The 26688-nt window shown below is 37.6% G+C and overlaps 1 protein-coding gene across 1 annotated transcript in view; it reads left to right on the forward strand.

Moving 5' to 3' along the window:
- The first annotated feature begins 727 nt into the window (after positions 1–727).
- The window catches only part of fat1b (FAT atypical cadherin 1b), a 37121-nt gene continuing 11160 nt past the window's right edge, over positions 728–26688 (forward strand). The window contains exons 1-16 of the mRNA XM_043256859.1: positions 728–854; positions 2229–5514; positions 7252–7566; positions 8754–8815; positions 9517–9831; positions 10815–11025; positions 12025–12090; positions 12333–12472; positions 14915–15190; positions 15283–15493; positions 15593–19651; positions 21177–21373; positions 21534–21687; positions 22308–22541; positions 24317–24706; positions 24799–25013. Coding sequence (XP_043112794.1) covers positions 2253–5514; positions 7252–7566; positions 8754–8815; positions 9517–9831; positions 10815–11025; positions 12025–12090; positions 12333–12472; positions 14915–15190; positions 15283–15493; positions 15593–19651; positions 21177–21373; positions 21534–21687; positions 22308–22541; positions 24317–24706; positions 24799–25013 — 10107 coding nt within the window. The 5' untranslated portion in view covers positions 728–854; positions 2229–2252. The remainder of the gene's footprint in view (positions 855–2228; positions 5515–7251; positions 7567–8753; positions 8816–9516; positions 9832–10814; positions 11026–12024; positions 12091–12332; positions 12473–14914; positions 15191–15282; positions 15494–15592; positions 19652–21176; positions 21374–21533; positions 21688–22307; positions 22542–24316; positions 24707–24798; positions 25014–26688) is intronic.

Consider the following 26688-nt stretch of genomic DNA (forward strand, 5'->3'; position numbering starts at 1 on the left):
TGTAGAGGTTTTGTATTTCATTTTAAATAACTCTGAAACACAGGCTAATTCCCACAGGCAAGATGTGACGGAAAAGATTATGTGAAGTTATTAGGAAAGTGCAAATAGCCTTTCCCCTCATTTTATTTCCTTTGAGAGCCACTCTACACACAATTCAAATGCTCTTTAATGCCATTAGAACGCCAATCTATTTCCCCAAACAGACCAGAACTGTTTAATAAACACATTCACATGGCTTTATTTCACTGATTTAAAGCACTGTACTGCAGTAGATGCCTTGAACTGAAAATAAACTGGGTAGGATTATCATGTAAAATCTGTAACATTTGATGGAGCGTAAACCAATCATAACACTGGGAATATGAAAAGTAGGCTAAAAGTGTAATAACCTTTTATACAGTACCAGCTACACACTGCACAGCGAAAACAAGCATCAAATGGTGGACTAAGCAATGCAACCCTACTCAAGCCTAATAACAATCACAGCCGCACAATTTACTGAACGAACGATTCAATTCAGTTTCCACTTACTGCACAGCCTAGCTAACATCAACAGAGTTTAAATGATCTCGTGTGGTGGAGTTAATATACACGCTTTTCCATCAGGTCTTTCTGTGCACGCAGATAATGAACAGTCCGTGCAACTAAGTTCTGACAGCGATGACATCACAGAGGCTGATCCAGGCGGACTGTCCTCCGAGGAGCGGCGACGATCCGGTTTCGGCGAGGCACGGACGCACGAGCGCTCTCCGTCTCGCGCGGACTTTACGCGGCAGCTTCATTTTGGGGACTATCTGAGATAGCGCGCGGATTACTTCTTAATTTAGACAAATTTACATATTCTCGCAGCGATGGTAAGTAAAGGCTAAAGCCACTTTTGTATAAAAACTGGTTATAACAGTTATAACAGAGGTAAAGTTAGTCACATTTTCTTCTTTGTTATTTAATCTTCTGCCGCGATGAATGTCTGTGCGTATCTCTACATAAAGATGAGCTGTATGAGACGTGTGCATTTACATTAACCTTGAGCTTGTGAGAACAAACTTGATCCTAGGCTTTCCGTACATGCAGTCGGAACCTACTAATAATCAATAAACTTTACAAACTCTTGTACACGAGCAAACCATCAACTTATATACAAATACAGTTATTAATATACCGGTTTAATTTTACTCATATCATCTAATGAGATGCTTATCGAAACTGCATCTAAGTGAATCATTTCAAATAATATTTTCTGTCAACAATTCGTATATGTAAGTTATATATCAGTCTATCAAAGTCTTTAGCTTAAATGAAAACTAAGATTGAAGTGTTTTTTTCTTTTCTTCTTAATTTCCCATCTAACTGATTCTTTGTAATTATTTGTGAAATGTGCTAGCAATTTCTACGAGAAATTAGTTTTTGAACTAATTCCTGAAAGCATGAAATAGTAAAATACCTTAATGGCGTAATGCACGTGCCGAGATGCAAGTGTGCAACCTGTGCACTTTGCAGACCTTTGAGGCCATTTACTGAGGAAAAGCGGGAAAATAAAAATGGCAGAGAACTGTTTCCGGGCAGCTCGAGTGTTAGCGCAATTGTCATTGCCAAAATCCTCAAATTAGTGGCCTACGTGCTCCGAAAGTACGGTTTAAACGTGTTTTCTTAATTTTGCAAGTGCTAAATCAGACTTAAATATTTTTATAAATATTATAAGTATGCAATATATTATATGAAACTATATTATGCACTATATTATATGAAATCATTAAATAATCATTTTATTAACCAATTATTTTAACTTTTCACTGTGTGTGTAAATCATATTTCTTAATACATCAGGCTTTTATTGTATGTCTCACATATAATATAGGATAAAATTCTTATAGGACGAAATTCTTCTAGAGTAATGAATCTTTAATGAAATCTGTGAGAATCCTGATAACAGTATAATTTCACAAAATGCATTTAATTTAAAGATCAACTGTCACTTTATATCTCCCAATAATTTGTCTTTGTAGGTTGGCATTTAAATGCTTAGCCTTATGGCCATAGCAAAAAGACACACATATCACAACTGGTGGGACATTTTTAGTAAACTAAAATGCCTTTTATTTGTTAAACATGTACAAAATTGTACGCTTATCAAATCTGAAATAGTTGTCTTTATTGTTGAAATTATGCATTATTGTGTTGCCATATTCACAATATTTTCTTCTACCTGTTGCTCTGTCTTTTTTTTTCAGTTGGCTCTGTAATCACCTGTAACAATGGGTAAATCCTGGACTAGTTCTCTTTTAGTGCTGTTCATGTGGACTTATTTAGGCGCCCAGCAAATGGAAGATGCATTGTCTTTTCGGTTTACTCATCCACTTTACGATGTAAATATATATGAAAATTCAGCAGCAAAAACCTTTGTTGAATGCCCCATAAAAATGGGTATTTTAATGACGAACCAGTCTTGGGACATTTCGTACGTAATAGACTCTGGAGACCACGATCATTTATTCAAAGCTGAGAAGTACGTTTTGGGTAATTTCTGTTTCCTGAGAATAAGAACCAAAGGAGGGAATTCTGCCACAATTAATAGGGAAGTAAAAGACCACTATCTACTCACTGTAAATGCCATTGAAAAACATACTGGTGCTGAAACACAAACACAAGTTAAAGTGCAAGTTCTAGACACGAATGACCTCAGACCTCTTTTCTCACCGACTACTTATAGTTTTTTCGTACCTGAAAACTCAGCCATCAGAACAAGCGTAGGCAGAGTTTTTGCCACAGACGCTGACACAGGCACCAACGGAGAATACTATTTCAGCTTCAAAGAGTGGACTGACATGTTCTCCATTCATCCTACTAGCGGGGTTATAACTCTGACAGGCAAGCTGGATTACTCTGAGGTGGCGTTTTATGAGATTGATGTGTTTGCTGTGGACAGAGGTCTGAAGCTCTATGGGAGTAGCAGCAGCAGTAGCACGGCAAAGCTAAAGGTGCACGTGCTGCAGGCCAATGAACATGCACCTGTCATCACAGCTGTCCCCTTAACTCCATGGAACGCAACCAGGGATCCCACTTATGCGTATGTTACTGTGGAGGACGGCGATGAAGGGCAGAATGGCGAGATTGCCTCTTTGAGCATCGTAGCTGGAGATCCGCTCCAGCAGTTCAAGGCCTTCAGAACAAACCCTGGGAGCAAAGAATACAAAATCAAGGCCATCAAAGAAGTGGAATGGGAGGGTTATAGTTTTGGGTACAATCTTACATTGCAGGCCAAAGATAAGGGGAATCCTCCAAAGTTTTCCTCAGCGATAGTTGTGAGGCTGAAATCGCCCAGAGCGTACACAGAAACTCCTACATTCGAGAAGAGCGTCTATAAAGTTACTCTGAGTGAGTTTGCGCCTCCTCACTTTCCTGTTGTGATGGTCAGAACTGTACAGAAACATTCAGAGATGAAATACTTGTTACAATTTAAGATGCAGTCACATGAGAATCCATTTGTCATTAATCCAAACACGGGCCTCATCACCACCGTGGCACCTATAAAAGCAGAAAGTGTCAGTCAATATGAATTTGATGTTGTTTTGAGTGACAGACGTGCAGTGGCCAAGGTAGTCGTCAGTATAAGCGACGTGAACAACAACGCCCCAGTGTTTCAAAAATCTAATTATGAAGCCAGTATTGCTGAACACGTGCCTATAGGGACCAGTGTCTTGACAGTCAGTGCTTCTGACAAAGACGACGGTGAAAATGGCTATGTCACCTACAGTATTGTCAATGTGAACAAACAGCCTTTTGTAGTGGATTACTTCACCGGTGTCATAAGCACCGCAGAGGATCTAGATTACGAGACGATGCCGAGAAAATTCTTCCTAAGGATTCGGGCATCAGACTGGGGTGTCCCTTTCCGCCGCGAGGCAGAAAATGTTGTTTTAATCACTCTCACTAACCTGAACGATAATAAGCCACACTTTGAGAATATCGATTGTGATGTTACTGTGCCAAGATCTCTAGGGGTCGGTGAACAAATAATAGTGGTGTCTGCTATCGACGCTGATGATCTTGGCGTAGTGCAGTATAGAATTGACAGTGGTAATAACATGAATCTTTTCGAATTGGATTCCAGCTCAGGGGTGCTGACGCTTAAAAAGTCGCTGAGGGATGGCGACGTGGCGAAACAGTCTTTTCACCGCCTGCAAATAACAGCCAGCGATGGAGAAATATCAAGCACTCCTATGTTCCTAAATCTAACAGTAGTTAGTGGTTTTAAACATGTCCGCTCCAAATGTGCAGAGACCGACATTCTGAGAACTTTAGCCGGGCTGCTGCTTTTTGGCTCTAAACGACACTGTCAGAAAGAAGCAGAAGATGAATTCGCAGACATCCATTCTGTTAACCACCACACTCCACGGTTTTTAGAGTCCACTCCAACTGTAATAGAAGTTAAAGAGGACCTTCCTGTAGGGACAAGCGTAGCACTCCTCAGAGCTGTCGATTCAGACTCTGGCTTCAATGGGAAATTGCTTTTTGTGATCTCAGGGGGAGATTTTGATAGTTGTTTCACGATAGAATCTGACACAGGGTGGCTTAAAGTTTCAGAGCCACTTGATCGAGAAACAACAGACCACTACACTCTCAGCATCACTGTTTATGACCTTGGCTTACCGCAGAAATCCTCATCTCACATGGTAAATGTTAACATTTTGGACGTAAATGACAACAGTCCAGAGTTCCTTCAGTCTGAGTATTCAGTTGATATAAGTGAAGACATTGCTATGGCAACAAACATCATTCAGCTTGAAGCGAAAGATAAAGATTTAGGGGTCAACGGAATGGTTAGATACTCGTTTCTTACCAAAACAGACGAATTCATCATAAATGAAGAAACAGGGATTGTAACTGTTATGGGTTTGTTAGACAGAGAAGCCAATCCGTCAATTGTTTTGAAGGTGGCTGCTTTCGATGCTGCAGTTGATGAGCCTAAAATGGTATCAACAGCATTGCTATACATTAATTTGGAGGATGTGAATGACAATGCCCCTACATTTATACCCCAGCAATACCATATCAGAGTCAAAGAAGACATTCCAGTGGGCACCTTGGTGCTCTGGCTTGAAACTCATGATCCTGACCTTGGCCTGTCTGGACAGGTGAGATACAGTCTAACGGATGGGGAAGATGGAAGCTTTCAAGTGGATAAAATGACTGGAGCTGTGTATGTCTCTCAGACTCTTGATTTCGAAACAAGACAAGTATATAATCTGACAGCGAAGGCCAAAGACAGAGGCAAGCCGAACCCTTTATCCTCATCCTGCTTCATTTATGTGGAGATTGTGGATGTTAATGAGAACTTGTATCGCCCGTCCTTCCCATTCTTTGTGGACTGGGGAGCTGTGAGTGAAGATGCCCCGGCTGGCACGTCTGTCATGAAAGTTACAGCTCACGATGAGGACAGCGGCAGGGATGGAGAAGTTCATTACTCCATACGAGGAGGTTCAGGCCTTGGTGTGTTCACCATTGATGAAGACAGTGGTAAGTTCATTAGTATTATAGTGTTTTTTTTTTTTTTTCAAATATATATTATATTCTGTGAAAAATTAAGACTGGTGCACTTTTTTTCAGTATTAATATTAATTGATGATGACAGATTGACCCACAGAATATCAACACTTTAAAATATTGTGATTTGCACTGTGAACATCTTTGCATCAAAGCAAAAAAATAAAACCAAGTGTCATTTATATTATAAATACTGTATAACCATTTTAGACAAAAAAATTTGCCAAAAAATAATAGATGTTAAAATAACATTTTATTGCTTAAAATGAAGAAAAAAAAACTATATATGAAACTATACATTCTTGATGTTAGCTGTGGAACACTAATGTAGTGAACTACAAAATACCTGTGGTTACTCTGACATGAGGAGAATGCACTAAAAAATCACCTTGTTACCAGTTATAAGCAGTGTTGTGGTTAATGCATTACAAGTGATGCAAGCTACTGCATGTAATCAGATTACTTTTTCAAGTAACTAGTAAAGTAACACATTACTTTTTTTTATTTAATATCTTTTTTTATTACTTATAAATGTTAGCTTTTTTCATATTCATGATTCTCTTTCTTTCCCATCAAATTGCTTACTATGAAGGAAAAAAAAACAGAAAATCACACCCGGTCTGAAAACCCGGTCTAAAAGTAAAACTAACGCAATGTGAGGCCATATTTATTTATTTTTCAACTTGCAAAAATTTCTGACAAAAGTTTCTTACTTGGTGTGTAAAGACTTTTTGACTTTATGGTTGCCGAAAATATGTTTTTTTTTAAATAAATGAGCAAGTCCGACTCAGGTGACAAAAAGTAACACAAAAGTAATATAATGTATTGCATTCCATAAAAAGTAACTAAATAATGCAATTAGTCGATGCAATTTTTTATTGACTTATGCAAAGCATTACCTTTATAAGTAACCTTCCCTATCATAGTAAATCCATTAAATGACTTAGTGAGCTGAACAATTAGTGGCGTTACTGTGGTGTCTGCACATACCATTCTGAAATGTTTTGTAACCATTTTGTTATCTAATGTAATGAAAAGTATTAATTTTAAGTGTGACTGAAGTGTCCAGTACATTTCAGAGCCACTACATGAATTTTTAACAACCAACACTGATTGAATTTGTACCATAGTGGTATCTAAAGACACGCAAGAGAGACAAAAAGAAAAAGAGAGAAAAAGAGGGAAAAACAAAGAGCAATGCTGGACACTTTCACCTTGAGGAAACAGCTTATCAAGTTTTACTGGAGTTGTAGAAGCCACACCGCTACCTTTAGAACAAAGCCCACAGCGTGAAAGCAGACACTGCCGAAAGACAGACGAACAAAAAGAGCTGCCTCATCTCCCTTTACCGCCTTAATAACTCCATATTTTATGTACAATGTCTGCCCTTTACACATTTAATCTTTTATGCAAATGTCTGTGTTATGAATTCTCAATTCCCTGCTAGATAATAGATCCATTTTTTGCTTCTTCGTTGATTACAGTTTTCATTTCGGAAGAATATTATTAGCTTTGCGTCAGTCGTTCCTACTTTGTATGGTTAATTTCATCCATCCTTATCTCGTCTTCAGAGTTTACTATGCAAAACTCTCAGTATCACGTGACACGGTTTTATCGGTGCTTTCTCCGTCTAAATATTTAAAGTGCCTTCTGTTTTTCAAGAGCTTAACATGTAGTGCAACATGTTCCTTCTTTTTTTTTTTCTCGCAGGCATTATAAGGACACAAGAGATCCTCGATCGTGAGACTTCTAATCATTATTGGCTCACAATCTACGCTACCGATCAAGGAATTGTGCCACTTTCCTCATTTGTGGAGGTCTATATCGAGGTTAAAGATGTTAATGATAATGCTCCACTGACATCAGAGCCTGTGTACTATTCTTCTGTACCTGAGAACTCTCCCAAAGACGCCTCTGTCATCCAGATCCAAGCATTTGACCTGGACACAGAATCAAGCGATGATCTGTCATATAAAATAAGCAGTGGAAATCCACAAGGATTTTTTGTCATCAACTCCCAGACAGGTAAGTTAATACCTCTCATAAAAATCTGACTATGAATTTGTATTTTATAAATGTCCAATTATTATTATTAAAAAAAAAAATATTTAGCATGATTATTATGATCACACCTTAAAAAAAATACTCTACATATGTTCATATATACTCTGTTAGTGAAAAGTCCTTTGTGTTTCATATCCAAAAAGAAGCAGCATTGAATTTTTAGTAAAGAGTAGACATTTAAAACATTTTTGGGTAACACTTTAGAATAGTTAACACTTGTTAACTATTAAATATGACATTTCCCTCAGTAATTTCTTAATTTGCTGCTTATTAATAGTTAGTAAGGTAGTTGTTAAGTTTAGGTATTGGTAGATGTAGAATAAGGCATTAATATGGGCTGAATAAATGGCTCATATTCTAGTAATATGCATGCTAATATGCGACTAATAGATTTAACAGTGAAAAAAAAGTGTTACGCATTTTTGTTTTAAAACTCTGCATTTGAATATATTAACGACTAGAAATAAAGTTTCTTTTCTTAATAACTTCAACATCTGAGTGCTATTCACACCTATACTTGAGATCATAATCAAAAATGGATGAACATCAGTGTTCATAAATGTACATGTAAATAACACATATGCTATATAAGTTCTGACATGAAATCTTAAGAAGTTTTTCATAATTGATATTCACACCAGCTGGTTAATTACATTCGCTGAGCAGCACAAGTAATGAATGCAGCTAATTAATTTGACGCGCCAATTGATTTCTCCTCCACCAAATTACTTGCCACACTCAGTCAGCTCAGCTTAAAGTCTCAACAGTGCAAGCAAAAAAGTTTTTCAAAGGATTTCCCTGCCAAAGTCAATCGAACAAACCGAACTTAGTTGGTACATTTAGAACCGAATGTTTTTCTGGCAAAGAATTGTGACCTTTCAGATAGTGTTTCAAGGAACAGCAAGCACAGTACACTCTAATGTATGACTCTATTTGCCTTTTTCAATAGGAATTCAATATAAAGGAAACACTCTCTGAGAAGAATACTAAATTTAGGATAGATAGATAGATCTGTCATGCCTGAATGTTTCTCTTTTGTTAGGGACTGACCCTGTGTCAGCAGAACAGCTTAAATATTTTATCACCGATAGAAAGTTTTCTCAGTCAGAGGAAGCAGCACACTGAACTATACCATTTGTCATGCACAGGCTTGGTGACAACAACATCTCGGAAACTGGACAGAGAAAAGCAAGCGGAGCATCTTCTTGAAGTAAGCTGCACCCTTTAACCGATAACATTGTATTTGGAGAAGTTCATATTACTAGGATAAAAGGCAAATTTTCATGCTCCTTTTTCATAGTGACCACATGCCAGCCTTCTAAAAAAGTAGTCAATGCACTTGTGCACTACGCTTTGTCTGATTTGTGAATGAAATGTTCTTTTGAGACGTTCTAATTTATTGTATCTCTTGGTGTGCAGAGCTGGAAAGATTACTTACAAATTGTAGTCCGTTACTGATTGCAAATCACATGAGAAAAATTACTTATCACTTTATTTAAACAGGATACACTTCTAAAGCATATTGATTTAAAAATACAAATAATATATATTCCATTCCTGATTATTACCAGCATAAATATTACATTATATATATATATATATATATATATATATATATATATATATATATATATATATATATATATATATATTTATTTATTTTATTTTATTTTTTTTTTTTACATATTTGTAGTCTGATTAAGGGTATTTTAAAATGTTTGTAAAATGTAAGGTCAGTAACTACCCAGCACGATTAGTGTGTTAATAATTTACATTTTTGGGTGAACTTTTCCCATTGAACTTCCCATCGAAGTTTTCGAAAATTGAATAGATGTTATGCCTTCCTCATGTTTACTTTGGCAGGAGTTTCTTAAGCACTCAAGCATGAGATCTGTTTTTTCTTATAAACAGATCACTGTTTCGGATGATGGCAGCCCATCCAAGTCTACAGTGGTTCGTGTGATAGTCAGCGTATTGGATGAAAATGACAACAGTCCCCAGTTCTTGGAGAAGAGCTTTAAAATCAAGCTGCTGGAACGACCAGAGGCAGTCGAATGGGAGCCAATTTATCGAGTGATTGCTTATGACAGAGATGAGAGTCCCTTTTCTGATATCTCATACACAATCGAGGAGGGTGAAGAGCACGGGAAATTCTTCATTGAGCCCACAACTGGGTTTGTGTTCTCCAAAGAGGTTTTTTCAGCGGGGGAGTATCATATTCTCACGGTACGTTTATTTCAATTCCTAGTCTCCGAATGGTGTCAGGCTTAATAGAGGTGTACTTGTGGCTTCAGACTGAATGAGCACATGCCATTCCTGTTTTTGATCCAAGTGGATTTTGAATGTAATGTCAGTTTTCATAATTAGATTAAATTGTAGTTTAAATAATGTAGACAAAATCACCCATTAGAGGGTTAGTTCACCCCAAAATGAAAATTCTGTCATTAAATATTTAAATAAGCAAGACTTTCTTTATCTTCGGAACACAAATTAAGAAATCTTTGATGAAATCGGACAGCTATCTGACCCTCCTTAGACAGCAATACAACTGAAATGTTCGCAGGTCCAGAAAAGTTGTAAATGTATCAACAAAACAGTCCATGTTACATTAGGGGCTCAACTCCAGGTTTATGACACTACGAGAATACTTTTTTTGTGCAAAGAAACAAAAATAACATAAGTTAATCAACCATTTCTCTCTGGTAAGTTATGTCTTCCGCCCTTTTGAAGATTACTTCAGAACGTATTTGAGATAATCAGCGCTGTTTACGTTCTGGGGAAGACATAACTCTGGGAAGAAAAATGGTTGAGTAAGTTCTTTGCTCAAAAAAGTATTCTTTTAACGCCATGTCGCAAAACTGAAGTTAAGACACTGATAGTACATGGATTGTTTTATTGATGTATTTACTGCATTTCTATGGACCGTACAATGGCTGTACAATATTTTCATCAAAAACATCTTAATTTGTATTCCGAAGATAAACAAAGGTCTTACGGGTTTAGAATTTAATTTTGGAGCGAATTAACCCTTTAACAGTTTTTACAGGGGGGAAAAAACTTTATTTCAATTTTTCAAACATATCATTTTGCTTTTTAACCTCTTGATCACACTTACAAAAAAATAAAAATAAAAGAAGTACAGATTTCTCGACGTGTTTTTTACACTATGTCAAGAAAGAAGAGAAAACACTCACACTGCTCTCTCGCAGATTAAAGCATCAGACAATGGAAGGCCTTCAAAGTCGTCCATCTGTCGGTTGCACATTGAGTGGATTCCAAAGCCTAAGCTGGCTAAACAACCGCTGGCGTTTGAGGAGATTCCACTCTCATTCTCTGTGATGGAGAATGATCCAGTGGCCCATATGGTGGGAGTCATCAGCGCTCGGCCACTTGACTCCCCTGTATGGTTTACAATCAGAGGTACAGATCTAAAGCTCTGCAATCAGCCTTAAAATAATATTTCCAAAAATGTATATCCTGTCTTCTAATCACCCTCATGTGATTCCAAATCCACATGACTCTATATCATCAGTGAACGAGACTGGAGAATTTTTCAAGAGTACGGTCTTCTCTATTTCCTGCAGGCACTGTGAGCTTTCAAGCACTCAAAAACACATATAAATATTATTAAAGTTTCTATAAAAGTGCCTGTATGACAATGCATTTTAAACCTACTAATTAAAGTCAGACAGTAGCTTTAAGTAAAAACATGCTAAAATTTAAACCATTATTCACTCATAAGTCAACAAGTTACATTCCAACACTGAGCAATGAACATATTTAAATCTTGTGAAGCCTTGATATTTATTCAGATCAAATCTGAGTTTCTTTTTAACAAAAGAAGTTATCATATAGAATGTCAGTTGTTTTGCATGCATACAGTTTGCGTTGTTTTGTTTCCAAAGCTCCTCAAAATATTTTATACAGTCTCGAAATGACATAAGCGTGAATAAATTATTTTTTTGGGCTTTTAACTTTATTTAAGCTACAGTCTAATCCTTACACAATGTTTTTGAATGGGTTGAGAAGACAGAACACAAATCACATAACACTTTTATGGTGCTTTTTGAAGTTTAAAGCCTTAGTTCTTATTCATTGCAATTACACGGGGGTTGGGGTGGGGCATTTCTCCATTTATCTTCGAAAGCCAGAACATCATCAGGATTGGAATGCCACGAGGGTGATAAAATGCAAATACATTTTTGGCTGAATTTCTTTAAAAGAAAGCAATAGATGCATGTTTAGTCGTCTGTAGTCATCCTTAATGTTTCAGCTCTTTAGAGTTCAATGTTTATTTGATCTTCAATAACCCAACCTTGATTTTCTCCTAATCAGATTTCAACTAACTAAATGTTTTTTTCCCTCTACCGCTTCTTTTTTTTGTCTGCTTCCTCTGCTTTTCTTCTCTTTCTTCACAAGGAGTCAAACATGTTAAAGAGGTCTTTCACATCCTACAGATGACTTGTGACCTGAACTGTACAGCAGGTATCTGCTGATAAATAGAAATATCCCTTCTTATTTTTCATGCGGCTTCCTGCAGTATTTCCTATCAGATCTTCCAGAAAGAGTTCTGAATTTGCATTCTGTGGAGAGATCTTGCACGTTATTTACTTTCTTTGAATGCTTGCTACTTTAATAGCTGATGCAAATGATACGTTATGCAAAAATTACACCTGTTAGTGAACAGCGTTAAAATGGGACCGCTGTCTGTATATTTGAATGAACAGGTGGAAACGCTGACAGCCGTTTTGACGTGGAGAGGGCGAGTGGCACAATAATCATCGCTGGCGCTCTAGATGCTGAACGGCAGTCAAATTACAACCTCACTGTTGAAGCAACAGATGGAACAAGATCTATCAGCACTCAGGTGTTTTGTCTTTAATGGCACTTACCAAGAAATTGCCCATGTATTTATAAAATTGAAGCGGTTGAATAATGGATGCAGGATAAGAAAAATGACGCACATATTTGCTTTTGACAAAGATTGCATACGCGTGCATCTGTATTGTGACAGGATAATTGTTTCGATGCTTAGTATTACCTATACATTCCGTCGCTGCTCAAATTGCAAAAAACATTCAAAATGAACAAGATTACATTTCACACAATGAATGACAGATTTAAATTTCTCAGAAAGCAAACGTATCATTTTGCTTTTTCCTAAACGCTTGATATCTTAACTTCTTGATCACATTTCTAAAAAAAAATTTCCAAAAAAAGAAAGAAGTACAGATTTTAGTTGTATCCATTTCATTTCTTTGTCTCGCTACACGTGACATTCCAAATCCAAAGATCAGGTTTAATCTCAATAGAACATCTCCGATTTCAAGTCAAAAACATGATAACTCAACTAGCTGGAATGCACCCTCCTCCTGCATATTGCAATATTAGACTTGGCTGGAGCCAGGCTCTATGGCTGTCTTTCTAATGTACAGGTTTGCCTTTGTCCTTTTGTCATGGTGTGAACATACCTCTCCTTGGGCGATACCGGCATGTATCAGCCAAGCTAGCCAGCCTTATCAGGTCACAGTGCGAGACTCATCCATCAGTGTGAGCAGACCCAGAAGCAAAGAATGATGTGAGAGGGAGTAATGTTTTAAAAGAGAGCTCCGTTTCAGCCCTCAGCCCATCGCTCCTGTTGCAGAGAGCATACCCTCAAGGAGATTGCGCTCAGTGCAGTTTGTCATCCCATAATGGACTTCTTACTTGTGGGCAGTTTCAGGGTCTGTTTGAATTACATAAATTTGTGTCTCGGGTCAAATAATATGCACTGAATGTCCTTATGATCTTGTTGCTTGAGTAAACACACATTCTCTAAAAACATGAATGTATTTACAGTATCATCATACTGTGGTTTTTGGACATATGCTATGATTTTGAAGAAAGTACCTTCTAATTTTTTCAACTTATGCAACTAACCCACCACTGTGGTTACTACTAGTAGTTAGTGGTGCTTGCCTTTTAAGGCGAAGCACACTATTTCTATTCCTCATACTGATTCCGTACGATTTTCGGCGCGTAACTCGTCCCACAGTTTTTGCCACAGACCCATGAAACCCAGACCCCCAACCTTGCCTTATAGACATATTATGGTGAGGGAAATAAGCACATGTGTTTTTCCTACTATGGTAATTTACATAGGAATTTCGCAAAAATCTAAATAACTTTGCATTAAAATGTCATAGAGACGTGGGGGTGGGCTCATTTTACTCAGCTAACCAATCAAAGTATCGGGATCGCTGTGAAGGTGTCAAGCCACGCCCTTGCAACCATTTAGAGCACTCTAGCAACAGATCCTATAGACTGCCATTATAATGGTTGTTGGATCAGTGTCATAGAGACATGGGGGTGGGCTCGTTTGACTCGAGGCAGCAAACAACCAATCATGAAGTACTTCACCTATTCATAGCCACGCCCTAGCAACCATTATCGATGACCTTAGCAACCAAAATCCAAACTTACATATCTTGACATGCTAGTCACTTGCTAATCAAGCTGGAAACATGCTAGTGACTGCTAGTCATGCTAGCGACATGCTAGTCACTTGCTAGTCACTTGAACTCTATAAAACTCAAGAGTAAGTAGCAACCGAGCGCGAATTTTGCCATGGCAAGCACCACTCCCATTTTCTTCAGGAAATGGTAATAATATAGTAAAATAACTTTATATGACTATATATATATATATATATATATATATATATATATATATATATATATATATATATATATATATATATATATATATATATATATATATATATATATATATATATATATATATATATATATATATGTGTGTGTGTGTGTGTATATATATATATATACAGTATATATATATATATATATACACAGTATATATATACATACATATATATATATATATATATATATATATATATATATATAGCCTATATATATGTTTGTTTTTATAATAATATAACATAACATAGCACTATAAAGCCTGAAAATAATAATCAGAAAACTATAACTAAAACCTGATGTATGCTTACATTTTGGCGTTGTTTTACTAAAAATGTTGTATCGATAATCAAGTAAACTTGAGTTTTACTTGAGTAAAGCACTGTTCATATTAAAATATCACAAATAATATAAAAGTTACAATCAATAGACAAATAAAAAAGACAGTAAAAATAATTTTAGAATTCAGCTGAAAGGCATTTTACTTGGTTAAAAATGTAGCAAATTATACTAAATTGTGTGTAATTTAAAGACCATAGAAATTTAAAAATGATACAGTAGGACTTTAAAAGACTATTCTTATATGCTTATTATGCTTTGTTAAACAGGTCATAATTCATGTCATTGACACAAATGAACACCGCCCCCAGTTTGGACAAAATATATATGAGATAAGTCTTCCAGAGGAAACTCAGCCTGGTATGAAGATACTGGAAATAAATGCAACAGATAAAGATGAGAAGAACAAATTATCCTACACATTGTTGAGCAGCACAGACTTATTCAGCCTGAGGAAGTTTCGTCTTGATCCTGCAACAGGCTTTTTGTACACCGTTGAAAAACTGGACCATGAAACCATGCACAGACATTTCCTCACAGTAATGGTAAGGCCACGTGTCTTCTTTGTCCTCTACACAAATATTAAGGAAAAAATGCAGTTTTTTTTGTTACATTGCAGTATGTTATATTATTTCAGGTTAGGGATCAAGGTGTGCCTGTGAAGAGTAATGTTGTGAGAGTGATCATTAATGTGGAGGACAGTAATGACAATGCACCATGGTTCACCAGCTCTCAGTACACCGCCCATGTGTTTGAGACAGCTGCGATTGCTTCATCGGTGTTACAGCTCACTGCTCTGGACAAAGACAAAGGCCTAAATGCTGAAATCCTCTACAGCATAGATTCAGGTACAGCACAGCTCTACTAACACTAAACTATTATTAACACTGCATTATTATATAGATAGAATTTCTTAACTCATCTTTTCTCTCTCTCTGATGGTATAGGAAATCATGGAAATTCTTTCAACATTGATCAATCTTCAGGCATTGTAACAGTAGCCAGAGAACTTGACCGTAAATACAAAGACCAGTATGAACTGGTAATTAAAGCATCAGATAAAGGAGAACCTCCACTCAGTGTGGTTACAATCGCCAAGATCATAGCCACTATCTCGGATAATACCAAGCCGCAGTTCCCCTTCAGTTCAATATCAGCTGAAGTCAGTGAATCTGTCCCTGTTGGGAGTTTTGTAACTTTAGTTTCAGCCTTCAGTCAATCAACCATCTATTATCACATCAAAGAGGGAAATGTGAACAGTGCGTTCGACATCAATCCAAACTCTGGTGCTGTCATTACAAGGAAAAAGCTGGACTTTGAAACCATTTCTTCATATAAACTGATTGTGCAAGGGTCAGACATGGCTGAAAGGTCAAGCAGTGTCACAGTAAACATTCATCTAAAGGACGAAAATGACAATGCTCCTGTTTTCACTCAATCCAAATTTACTGGCTTCATCAGTGAGTCAGCCATTGTCAGAAGCGTAGTTCTGACTTCTCAGAATGATCCACTTATTGTTCATGCAACAGATGCAGATCAGCATTCAAACGGCAGGCTTGTCTATGAAATTATGGAGCCATTTGCTTGTAACTATTTTTCTATCGATTCTGGGACCGGAGTGATTCAAACTCTCAGCAACCTGGATTACGAGCAGAGAAATGTGTTTGTCTTCCGAGTTCAGGTCCATGACACTGGAATACCACGTTTGTTTGCTCGAAACACTGCCAATGTGACTATATACGTCATTAACATCAATGACTGTGCTCCAAAATTTACTCAGGATTCATATGAGACATCACTCCTCCTTCCAACCTACAAAGGTGTTAAAGTAACAACAGTAAAGGCTACAGATGAAGACTTACTGCCAGACACCAAACTGTGTTTTGAACTTGTAGATGGCAACATAGGGAACAAATTTATGCTTGATCCAACTTCAGGTGATATTTTTGTGCAAAATGCCACACAGTTGCGGAGCAGGTACATAATGACAGTCCAAGTTTCTGATGGAAGCTTTACTGGCACTGCAACCGTTAAAGTCAGCGTTAAAGAAAATAAAGGTCACAATCTGAAGTTTACTCAGGAAATTTTCACTGCCTATGTCCGGGAAAACTCAGCAGAGAAGAAAACCCTGGCAATTGTCTCTGTAGTTGGAAATAGAGTCAATGAACCTTTGTTTTACTCTATTCTCAACCCTAACAGCAAATTTAAAATGGGACGCACATCTGGAGTGCTGTTCTCCACAGGAATCCCATTTGATCGTGAAGAACAGGATTTGTTCGAAATCTTTGTGGAGGTTACAAAAGAGCCAAGGTTAAACAGTACCGCTCATGTGCTTGTGAGAGTGCACGTTGAAGATGTGAATGATAATGCCCCTGTCTTTGTAGATCAGCCCTATAACGTCATTGTTCCCATCGACAAAACCGTGGGTTCGGTTTTCAGGAAGGTGACCACCGTAGACAAAGATATTGGCAGAAACGCAGAGGTCACATACCATTTGAAAGGGCATGATAAGTATTTTCAGGTAAGCCCTTCTGGAGAAATCTTTCTTAAGAGACCTCTTGAGCCCAGAAGCATTGGCAAATTTGTCATTAACATCACCGCACAAGACGGAGGTGAACCACCACTGTTTTCAAAAGCAGAGGTTGTTATTTCAGTGGTAAACAAAGCTACACCAATGTTTGAAAGACCTTTTTACAAGATTGAAATCCCTGAAAATGTACAAGTACGTACTTCTGTACTTCAAGTTGTAGCCAATCAATCTGCAGGACCTTGTACGGTCTACAGCATCTGTGGGGGAGACCCATTCAATCAGTTCTACATTGATTTGAATTCAGGACTTATTGAAGTCACCCAACCATTGGATTATGAGGCTCATCCTGCATATCGGTTATGCATCCAGGCGACAGACGCTTTAACTGGGGCCAACTCTGATGTTTTTGTTGATATCATATTGGAAGACATCAATGACAATGCACCCAATTTCGAAGTGTCAGTTTATAACATCAGTATCTCTGAATCTGTTGTAATTGGAACCTCTGTGCTTCAAGTGGTAGCCATGGACTCTGACACAGGAAGCAATGCAATATTGTTTTATCAGTTGTATGAAAAGGATGGAACCACTTCAGATCACTTCAGAATAGATGTTGAGAGTGGAGTCATACGGACTGCAGGATTATTAGACCACGAAAGCCAATCACAGCATAAACTTATTGTAAAAGCACTTGACTGTGGAGCATTTCAGCTGTCTGCTGAGGTCCAAGTGATCATACATGTAACAGATCTTAATGATAACCCACCTGTTTTTGCACAGCAGCTTTATAATGCCACAATAAGTAAGATTTCTTCTGCAGGGCAGCTTGTGACCTGTGCTAAAGCATATGATGTTGACAGCCATGGAACCAGTCAGCTTGAGTATGCTATTTTGTCTGGAAATGACAACAATATCTTTGCCATTGATACGTCAAGTGGAGAAATTGTGATTGCCAAGTTCAGCCAACAGTCTCTTGAACACTTTTACAGCCTAATTTTATCAGTAACTGATGGTGTTTTTAGAAGTACTGCTGAGGCAAACATTTATATGATGGGCGAAAACAGCCATAGTCCATCATTTACCCAGGATGAGTATGTTATTGAGCTTGCAGAAAACTCTCCGGTTGGTACGTTGGTTGGACAAGTTGAAGCCATTGACAAAGACCCAGGAATATATGGACAGCTGACATACTTCATTGTAAATGATATTGCCAGGGATAAATTTACCATAAACGATGATGGCCAAATTCACACAGTAGAAATTTTTGACAGAGAAAACCCAGAAGAGAAAACAATTAGCATCAGTCTGATGGCTAAAGATCATGGCGGTCGATTAAGCTTTTGTACTGTTGTTGTAGTTGTCTCTGACGTGAATGACAATTCACCAGAATTTAAGCTTTCAGAATATAAAGTTACTTTGCCAGGAGATGCTCCCAGTGGTACAACAGTGATCAAAACATCAGCAGTAGATGAAGATGATGGAAGTAATGCTGATATCGTTTACACTATTGACTCTGATATAGGGCACTTTGAAATTCATCCACTTAGTGGTGCAATTGTCACAAAGGAGAGTCTAATTGGGCTGGAAAATGGCCTCTATTCCTTACTTGTGAAGGCTAAAGATTCTGGAAGCCCACCAAGGCAATCTGTTATCCCAGTTTCAATTAGAATAGTCCCCCCTGGAACATCAATCCCAAAGTTTGCAGAGCCGTCACTGTGGCTGGAGCTTTCAGAAGACCTGCCTGTCGGAAGTGAGATGGATATCTTCCAAACTGAGAATGAGCGGCCTGTGATCTACAGCCTTGTTGGCGGTAACACTCCTGAGAGTAACAAAGATGATGTCTTTGCTATTGACAGCAGTACTGGAAAGCTTACACTCACAAAAAGACTAGACTATGAAACTATTAAACAGTATCAGCTTGCAGTGCAGGTCAGAGATGCTGAAGATAGAATGGAAATTGTCTCAAGTATAGATGTGAGTATCCATCTCAAGGATGTCAATGATAATAGCCCACAATTTGAGTCTTACCCTTACCAGTCATATATTGTTGAAAACCTACCGAAAGGGACTTCTATAGTGCAAGTTAAGGCAACTGATCTGGATTCCTGGCTGAATGGTCAAGTCACTTATACTTTGCATGAAAACCAGGAGAGATCTGACGTTCTGGAGATGTTTGCAGTGGACAGTGAGTCAGGCTGGATAACCACCCTTGACAAGACAGACAGAGAAAAGACAGACCGATATCGAATCATAGTGATGGCCACAGACCGAGCCCAAGGGCTACAGATGACAGGCACAACTGTTGTAGAAGTGACAGTTGTGGACACAAATGACGGTCCTCCGTTATTTACTGAAGCAGTTTTTAAAGGCACTGTGAGAGAAGATGAGTCTACACCAGGCACTGTTGTCACTGTTCTTAGCTATACTGATTCTGACAGCGAGGAGGTCAACAGGAGGTTCAGCTGCTTTATCACAGGTACACTGTCATTGCTACTAAGCAAAACCAGTGAGATTTCTTAAGATTGAGGAGATCACCATTAATGTAACCTTGGACCTCAAAACCAATCATATGTTTTTAATCTCAAAGGTGAATAAATAGGCTGTTAGAATTTTGCACAATGTTTGGCTGAGACACAACTATTAGAAAACCTGGAATTGAGGGTGCAAAAAAACACCTTTGAAGTTGTCCAAATGAAGTTCTTAGCAATGCATATTACTAATTAAAAATTAAGTTAAAGAAATAAAGACATGGAGCATGATCTTTCCTTAATATCCTCAAGATTTTTGGCATAGAAGAAAAATAAATCATTTTGACCAATACAGTGTATTTTTGGGTATTGCTATAAATATACCCCAGCAACTTGTTTTGTGGTCCAGGGTCACAGATGTCATAATTTACTCTTCCTTATTCTCTGTGATGTATGAAAGCCTCTTTTTGTCACTAGAAAATTTATTTAAGTTTTTTTGTTTACATCTTGCAGTTCAAATGTTTTTCTCTGAATGGTGTGACATAAATGTGCAACTGCGAGTTATTGAAGTCAGAACCATGAGATATAAACTCACAATTCAGACTTTTTGAGCTGAATTGTTGACATCTTGCAATTCTTACTTTATAACACACAACTGCAAAACTACAAAAGTTTAGTCAGAACCTTGTGATATAAACTTTTTTCCCTCAGAAATGGACTAATCTCACAATAATCTCACAGTAATTGAGAGATAAACATTGAAAACAGAAAAATCTTTGTATTGTATTTCACAATTCTGAACCAAAAAAGTCATAATTGTAAGTAGATATCACATAATCATGATTCAGAGATAAAAAAATCACAGTTACCTTTTTTATCTTTATTCAGTGGTGGAAACAGGCTTCCATAATGGCATGTTTGTTCCTGTAACGTAAAAAGAAGAATGTTCAGACTATTCAGACTGCCCAAAAATGAAACCATACAGTGTTAGTTAAATAGCTGGTCATTTAAGATGCTCATTTTCAGTCTTGAACTATCGCTTTGTCTTTGACAACCCTAAAAAAAACACTTTTTTGACCTCATAAAAAGCCCCTGGAACCAGTATATAAACACTTTGTCTAATCCCATATGATAACTTGTGTATAAGAAGCAGATGAAAACAGTCTCTTTAAGGAAACTGGTATTGCCACTTCAACATGGTAATTTTGTGAGGTTTTATTAACCTTTGGATAGTTAGCAAAGACATTCCAGATCTACTGCCAGAAACTCAAATGCTGGGTGTTATGAATAATCTATGATATGTATATGAGTGTTCTGTATTATACCCACGCTGATTAGAGATATTCAGAGCATCTTGTTATTGTCCTCAGTTTCATTACACCGCCTGATTAGTATCTTGTATGCAGCTAGAAATACAATGAATCCCCAAGCTGTTCAAAATGATGCTAAACGCATAATGATTTCACTGCTAATCTCCTTATTAAATATTTCTGATTAGACCAAAGTTAATTTTTCCTTGTTTAATGTATTCAGGTGGAGACCCGCAGGGCCTGTTTGATGTGAAGCACACAGATGGTGTTTGGGTGGTCGCTGTCAGAAAAACCCTGGACAGGGAGGAGAGAGATTTCTATCTTTTAAACATCACAGCCACCGATGGAACCTTTGAGACAAAGGCTACCGTAGAGATCACTGTCCTTGATGCAAATGACAACAGTCCTGTTTGTGAGAAGGCATGATGTGTATATTCATTAGCCCCTGAGCTCTGTATTCTGAACTGTGCAGAGAACTTTTAATTAGTACATTTTAGACACATTTTCCTAGAGATAATTATTATTTTACAGATCGACTTCTGCAGTGTCAGTTTAAACTGAAATCCACATTTGTTCTCAGGATGTGTACACTCAAACTGTTCCTGAAGATGCTCTTGTTGGAAGACAAATTCTTCAAGTCTCAGCCGCTGATGCAGATATCCAGTCAAATGCGGAAATCACGTACCAGCTGAGTGGCAGTGGAGCTGAATCATTCACAATTGATGCCAAAACAGGTAAAATATATAGTCATTTAGGCTCAGTTCTACAGCAGGAGGATAAGTGTCTGATTCAAGGACATAATGGCAGTAGCTCGTTGATCACTCTTTGCCTGGTTCAAGTCCATAACCTTGTGTTATCAGTCCTGATCCGTATCGACTTTAATGCGTTCTTTGTTTAATGTGAATAACAATTTTCTGAATGCCTATTGTTCCAAAGTTTCTTTAAAGAGATAGTTCACCCAAAAAGGTTCAATTCTGCCATCATTTACTCATCCTCAAGTAGTTTTAAACCTGTCTGAATTGCTTTGTTTTGCCAAACACAAAGGAAGATATTTTGAAAAATGTTTGTAACAATGGAGTTTTGGGTCACCATTGACTTCCACTTTTTTCCTAATCCATGGTGAATCTAAACAGCCTGGTTAGATTAAATGATGACACAATTTCATTTTTTGGGTGAACTATTCATTTAAATAGAATAGTCCCTTAAACTCCCATTGTAATATTATGTCTTTTTGGTCTATTTTGATCTGTTAAACGAATGCTTGCTGAATATTTTTTTAAAGAAATTCTTTTATTAAGCAAGGACACCCCTAAACATTTCTAGGGTGGTGTACAAGTTTGTATTTGTCTTCTAGGGGCAGTGAGAACACTGCTAACCTTGGATAGAGAGATGGCAGACGTGTACAACTTAACTGTGCGTGCAGTGGACGGAGGCAATCGTTTCTGCCAAGCTTCTGTGTTCATCACAGTCGAGGACGTTAATGACAATGCTCCCATATTCACATCAGACCAACAACACATTAATGTTTTTCAAAATACACAACCTGGGACATACGTGGCACGGCTAGAGGCCTTCGATGCAGATATAGGTATGAACAACTTTTTAATTTTTAATTTCTGTTGTTTCGTAACCTTGTTTGTGCAGATTCCCTGATACAATCATGAAGAACAATTTGTTAGATTGTAGTTAGGTTTACAGTAGTTGTTTACAGTAGTTGTTTCCAGCAGTGTGCATCTTGATTGAAGCAGTTGTTGCATCAGTAGTTATTAGTCTGTGCCATCTTATGCTCTGTGTGGCATTTCATCACTCTCATCTTCACTCAGCATGTAGCGTTCCCTGACAATGGAACAATTGAATATAATCTTTACTCCTCTTGCACAATTGTCTTTGCTCCCTGCAAGGGTAACAATTACTTTCTTACAGTGGTCTGCTCTCTAATTTTCTGCAGATAATTTGAACTTTCTGCCTCGAAATTAAAGTTCAGATCACTTTTTTCTCTTTTATAACATCTCAAGTGCCTGTTGCTTGTTTGATCTTCAAATTTGTAACATTGCAATTATTTTTGTCCATCTGGGTTTCAGTCTCACTACGTTGAGACACTTTGTTCCGATGAAGTGTGCATGCTTTCTATTCTCTTCCGCATCATTACTTTTTTAAAGCTCAGTCACTCGAAGGCCTGTCTGTCTTACAAACACTATTGTGGGCACTAATGACTAAAGTAAACAACTACCCGGATGGATGTCTTGTAATTAGTGGTTCTTTCAGAAATTACCATCAACAAGATGTATTCGTGAGCATTTGCTGATTGGAGGGGAGATTGTGAAGTGATTAATTCCAATTCACTCAGCTGTCATCGTAGGATTTTCATAGGCGTTAATTAGTCAGAGGCAATTAGGCTGGACGACCGGGCGACACCAACAACAAGGTCTGCTCTCATTGCACTAATGAGCATATGAACAAGTATGTATTTGTATATAAACTGCAAATTAACCTAACAAGAAGCAATCAGATCATATTTATGCCATCCTGCCCTACTATGACATGAAACAGACTAGAGGAACAGGCTTGTTTTTGTATCCCTTGGGTTTTCTTGCAAGTCCGGACGAATGCTATCATTTCATCCCACTCATGACTTAATGATATTCTTCTGCCCACTTCTACTCAATTTAAGTCAAATTTTTGAACTTGTTCACTCTGCGTCTTTATTTGAGGCTGCATTTTTATGTCATAAAATATCATGAATTTAATGGGACATTATTTTTTTACATAAAATGTTTATTTCTTGCTTTTGGCATCAGTGATGTACATAAGGATGTTTACTATTGCACTTGTTGTTTACTTAATGTTTGTTTTTAGATTTTTCTACCCTGACAGTGTTTTGTGCATATTTTTTATATTCCCTTCTCTTTTGCATAACAGGCTCCTTTTTTGTTTTGTTTTTGTTTTAGTTGCACATTTAACAGGATATTTTTATAGTTTGAGAGGCGAAAGCCTTTATATAGCCCACAGCACCACAGCCATATTGAGCTATTTAAACGACCATCCATAAATGGCATATTGTCCACCAACAAATAAAAAAAGATACGATTTTTTGCTTTCAGTGAAAGAATAGAAAGAGGGCTTCTGTGAACACTCAATAGACTAAACTGACTCGATTCACAAAATAAGAACACTAGGAAACACTACAGGGAACTGAAACTACTGAAACTACAGACTGCTCCCACCAACAGCCACCTGTTCCCATCCTGCACATCAGGGACCGAGTACCATGCTGCCACAAATCTAATACAGGCCGTCAGAAATCTAATGCAGACCTCCAGAAATGACCTTTCCTAATACTCTTTCTTATTTCTATATCTCCAGGGACGAATGGTAAAATACGTTACTCGTTTGAAGACTCTGCCGGAGGTCTGTTTTCAATCGAGGAGAGCTCAGGAATTATCAGTTTAGAAAGGTCCCTGGACAGACAGAGGAAGGCCACACATATGCTGAGGGTACGAGCGACAGACCATGGCTCTCCTCATAGACTGTCTTCTCTCAGCTCTGTGGTGGTGACGGTGCTGGACGCTAATGACCATCCACTGGTGTTTGAGCACAGGGGATACGTTTCCACAGTTCCTGAGGATATTACGATAGGGACAAAGCTTCTGAATGTCTTTGCTGCAAGCAGGGACCAGGAAATGACTTCCCAGAGAACATACTCTATCACCAGCGGCAATGAGCAAGGAGCTTTCCGAATTGATTCACACACAGGTGACACACATACACAGCTTCCTCTTTGACAATGTGGCTCAAAGAGGGCTCTACTGGGGCTTTGGGGATCTAGTGAATGTTTGTGTTTGCAGGTGACATCTTTGTGATGGAGCTGCTGGACTATGAGGCTGCTCCTCAGCACTACCTGACAGTGAAGGCCTCTGCCAGAGGGAAAGAGTCGCTCAGCGACACAGCTACTGTTACTATTCACCTCCTTGACATCAATGACAACAGCCCTGTGTTCAGCCAGAAGATCTACTCGGCTGTAGTCCGTGAGGACGCCGAACTCGAGAGCACAGTGCTGACGGTGAGTGTTTTGCATGTGTTTGCATTAAATTACACCGTATCTTTGAAGTGGTCTATAACGTAGGCTGTTATGTTTCACGGTATGTATGGCAGTTATGTTTCTATGGCAGTAGGTTCTCTCTACACTTACACTTCACAATACGCTCTATTTTTATATTCAACGACTTTACATCCACTTATTTGTCACAGCGTAGTATTTTCACAGAGAAAACACCCAAACAGAACTCCCCTAAAGGCCCCGATATACTTCAAATGAAACTGAAAAACGAGCTGAAATGACGTCATTTCGAACAAAATCAGACCAAAAAGAAGTTTTGGCAGTTCGAAACAGCTCACCAAAGATAACTTTTGATCAAAGACCTTTGAGATATATCCGCACCTCTACAATCGCTTGTGGAGAGACTTTAAAAGTTCAGCAAAAGCAATTAATTCCTACAAAGAAATTACAACGAAGCCTGTGTCAACGACCCAGAGTTATGCAAAAAGCGACGCAGAGAAACACAAGATAAAAGTTTCCAAAATCCATTAAAAGAATGAAAGAAAAGATTGCAAGCAAAAAATATTACTACATACTGCTGCTGCTGTTGTTGTTGTTGCTCTTTCAAGTGAATTTAAGGTATACAATAAATAAACTTTGGTTTTTAATAAAAATTAAAGACAACGTGTGAACATTAATGTTTACATTAATTTAAACCCTGCAGTATATTTTTGGAAACAGTATACTGTCACTCAGCCTTTTTAAACTTCTTCTTACCCTCAAACAAGTTTGTTTGAAGTATATTGGGACCTTAAGCCAGAAATAGCTGACCAGCTAAAGAAGTGGTGAGAACACCTCTAAACCAGCAACGAACGAACTAGACCCTAGCAAACCTATAGCAATGCTTGAACATTCAGGACACATTATTAACCATATAACCCTAACATGGCAAATTACCTTGAACAACCCACCAACCAATTCTCCAACACCCTTGCAACCTCATGACAACTTACTTAAGAGCCCAGGACACCCCAACAACCACACAGTAAAATGCCAAAAACCACTAATGACATCCGGGGCCATACACAGGATTTTTTTTTTAAATACTGAGGTCAAATAATTAAGGCAATATATATTGTGTATAACAAGCATTACAGTTATGTCAGTGGGACGTAACACAAATAGTTTGCTGTTCAGAAAATAGACTCCCAAACATGAGAATAGGATGAAATATTTCAATCAACTAAATGATTCACACTACATTCTGGAAATACAAAAGGGTATCAAAAATTATTTTGTGAAACTATACTTCTTTTATTTTATCATTTTGGATTTGAATTACAGAAATTACAGATGCTTTGTATGAGCATCAAAGACCAGATCGTTTCTTGTTTCATCACATTGACAACTATGGATTAAATGAATGCAAATCATATGTAAATGTAAATACTGGCCTATATTCAGTTCCAAATGAGAAATTAGACAAAAATTAGTTTGCATCTCTGATTATACAGTGTCTGTTGTATAATATTTCTATAGCAAAACAGCTATCAAATATTAGATTCTTATCTCGCCGTCAACTGAAGAGTTGAATTTTACTATTACTTTACTATTTACTATTTACTATCTTTGCATTGACGACTATTAGACCACTGTGCAATACACTTGAAGCACCAAATTAATAGTTAATATTAATAAA

The sequence above is a fragment of the Puntigrus tetrazona genome, chromosome 14, assembly GCF_018831695.1.
Source record: "Puntigrus tetrazona isolate hp1 chromosome 14, ASM1883169v1, whole genome shotgun sequence".
In the NCBI taxonomy this organism is placed as follows: Eukaryota; Metazoa; Chordata; class Actinopteri; order Cypriniformes; family Cyprinidae; genus Puntigrus; species Puntigrus tetrazona.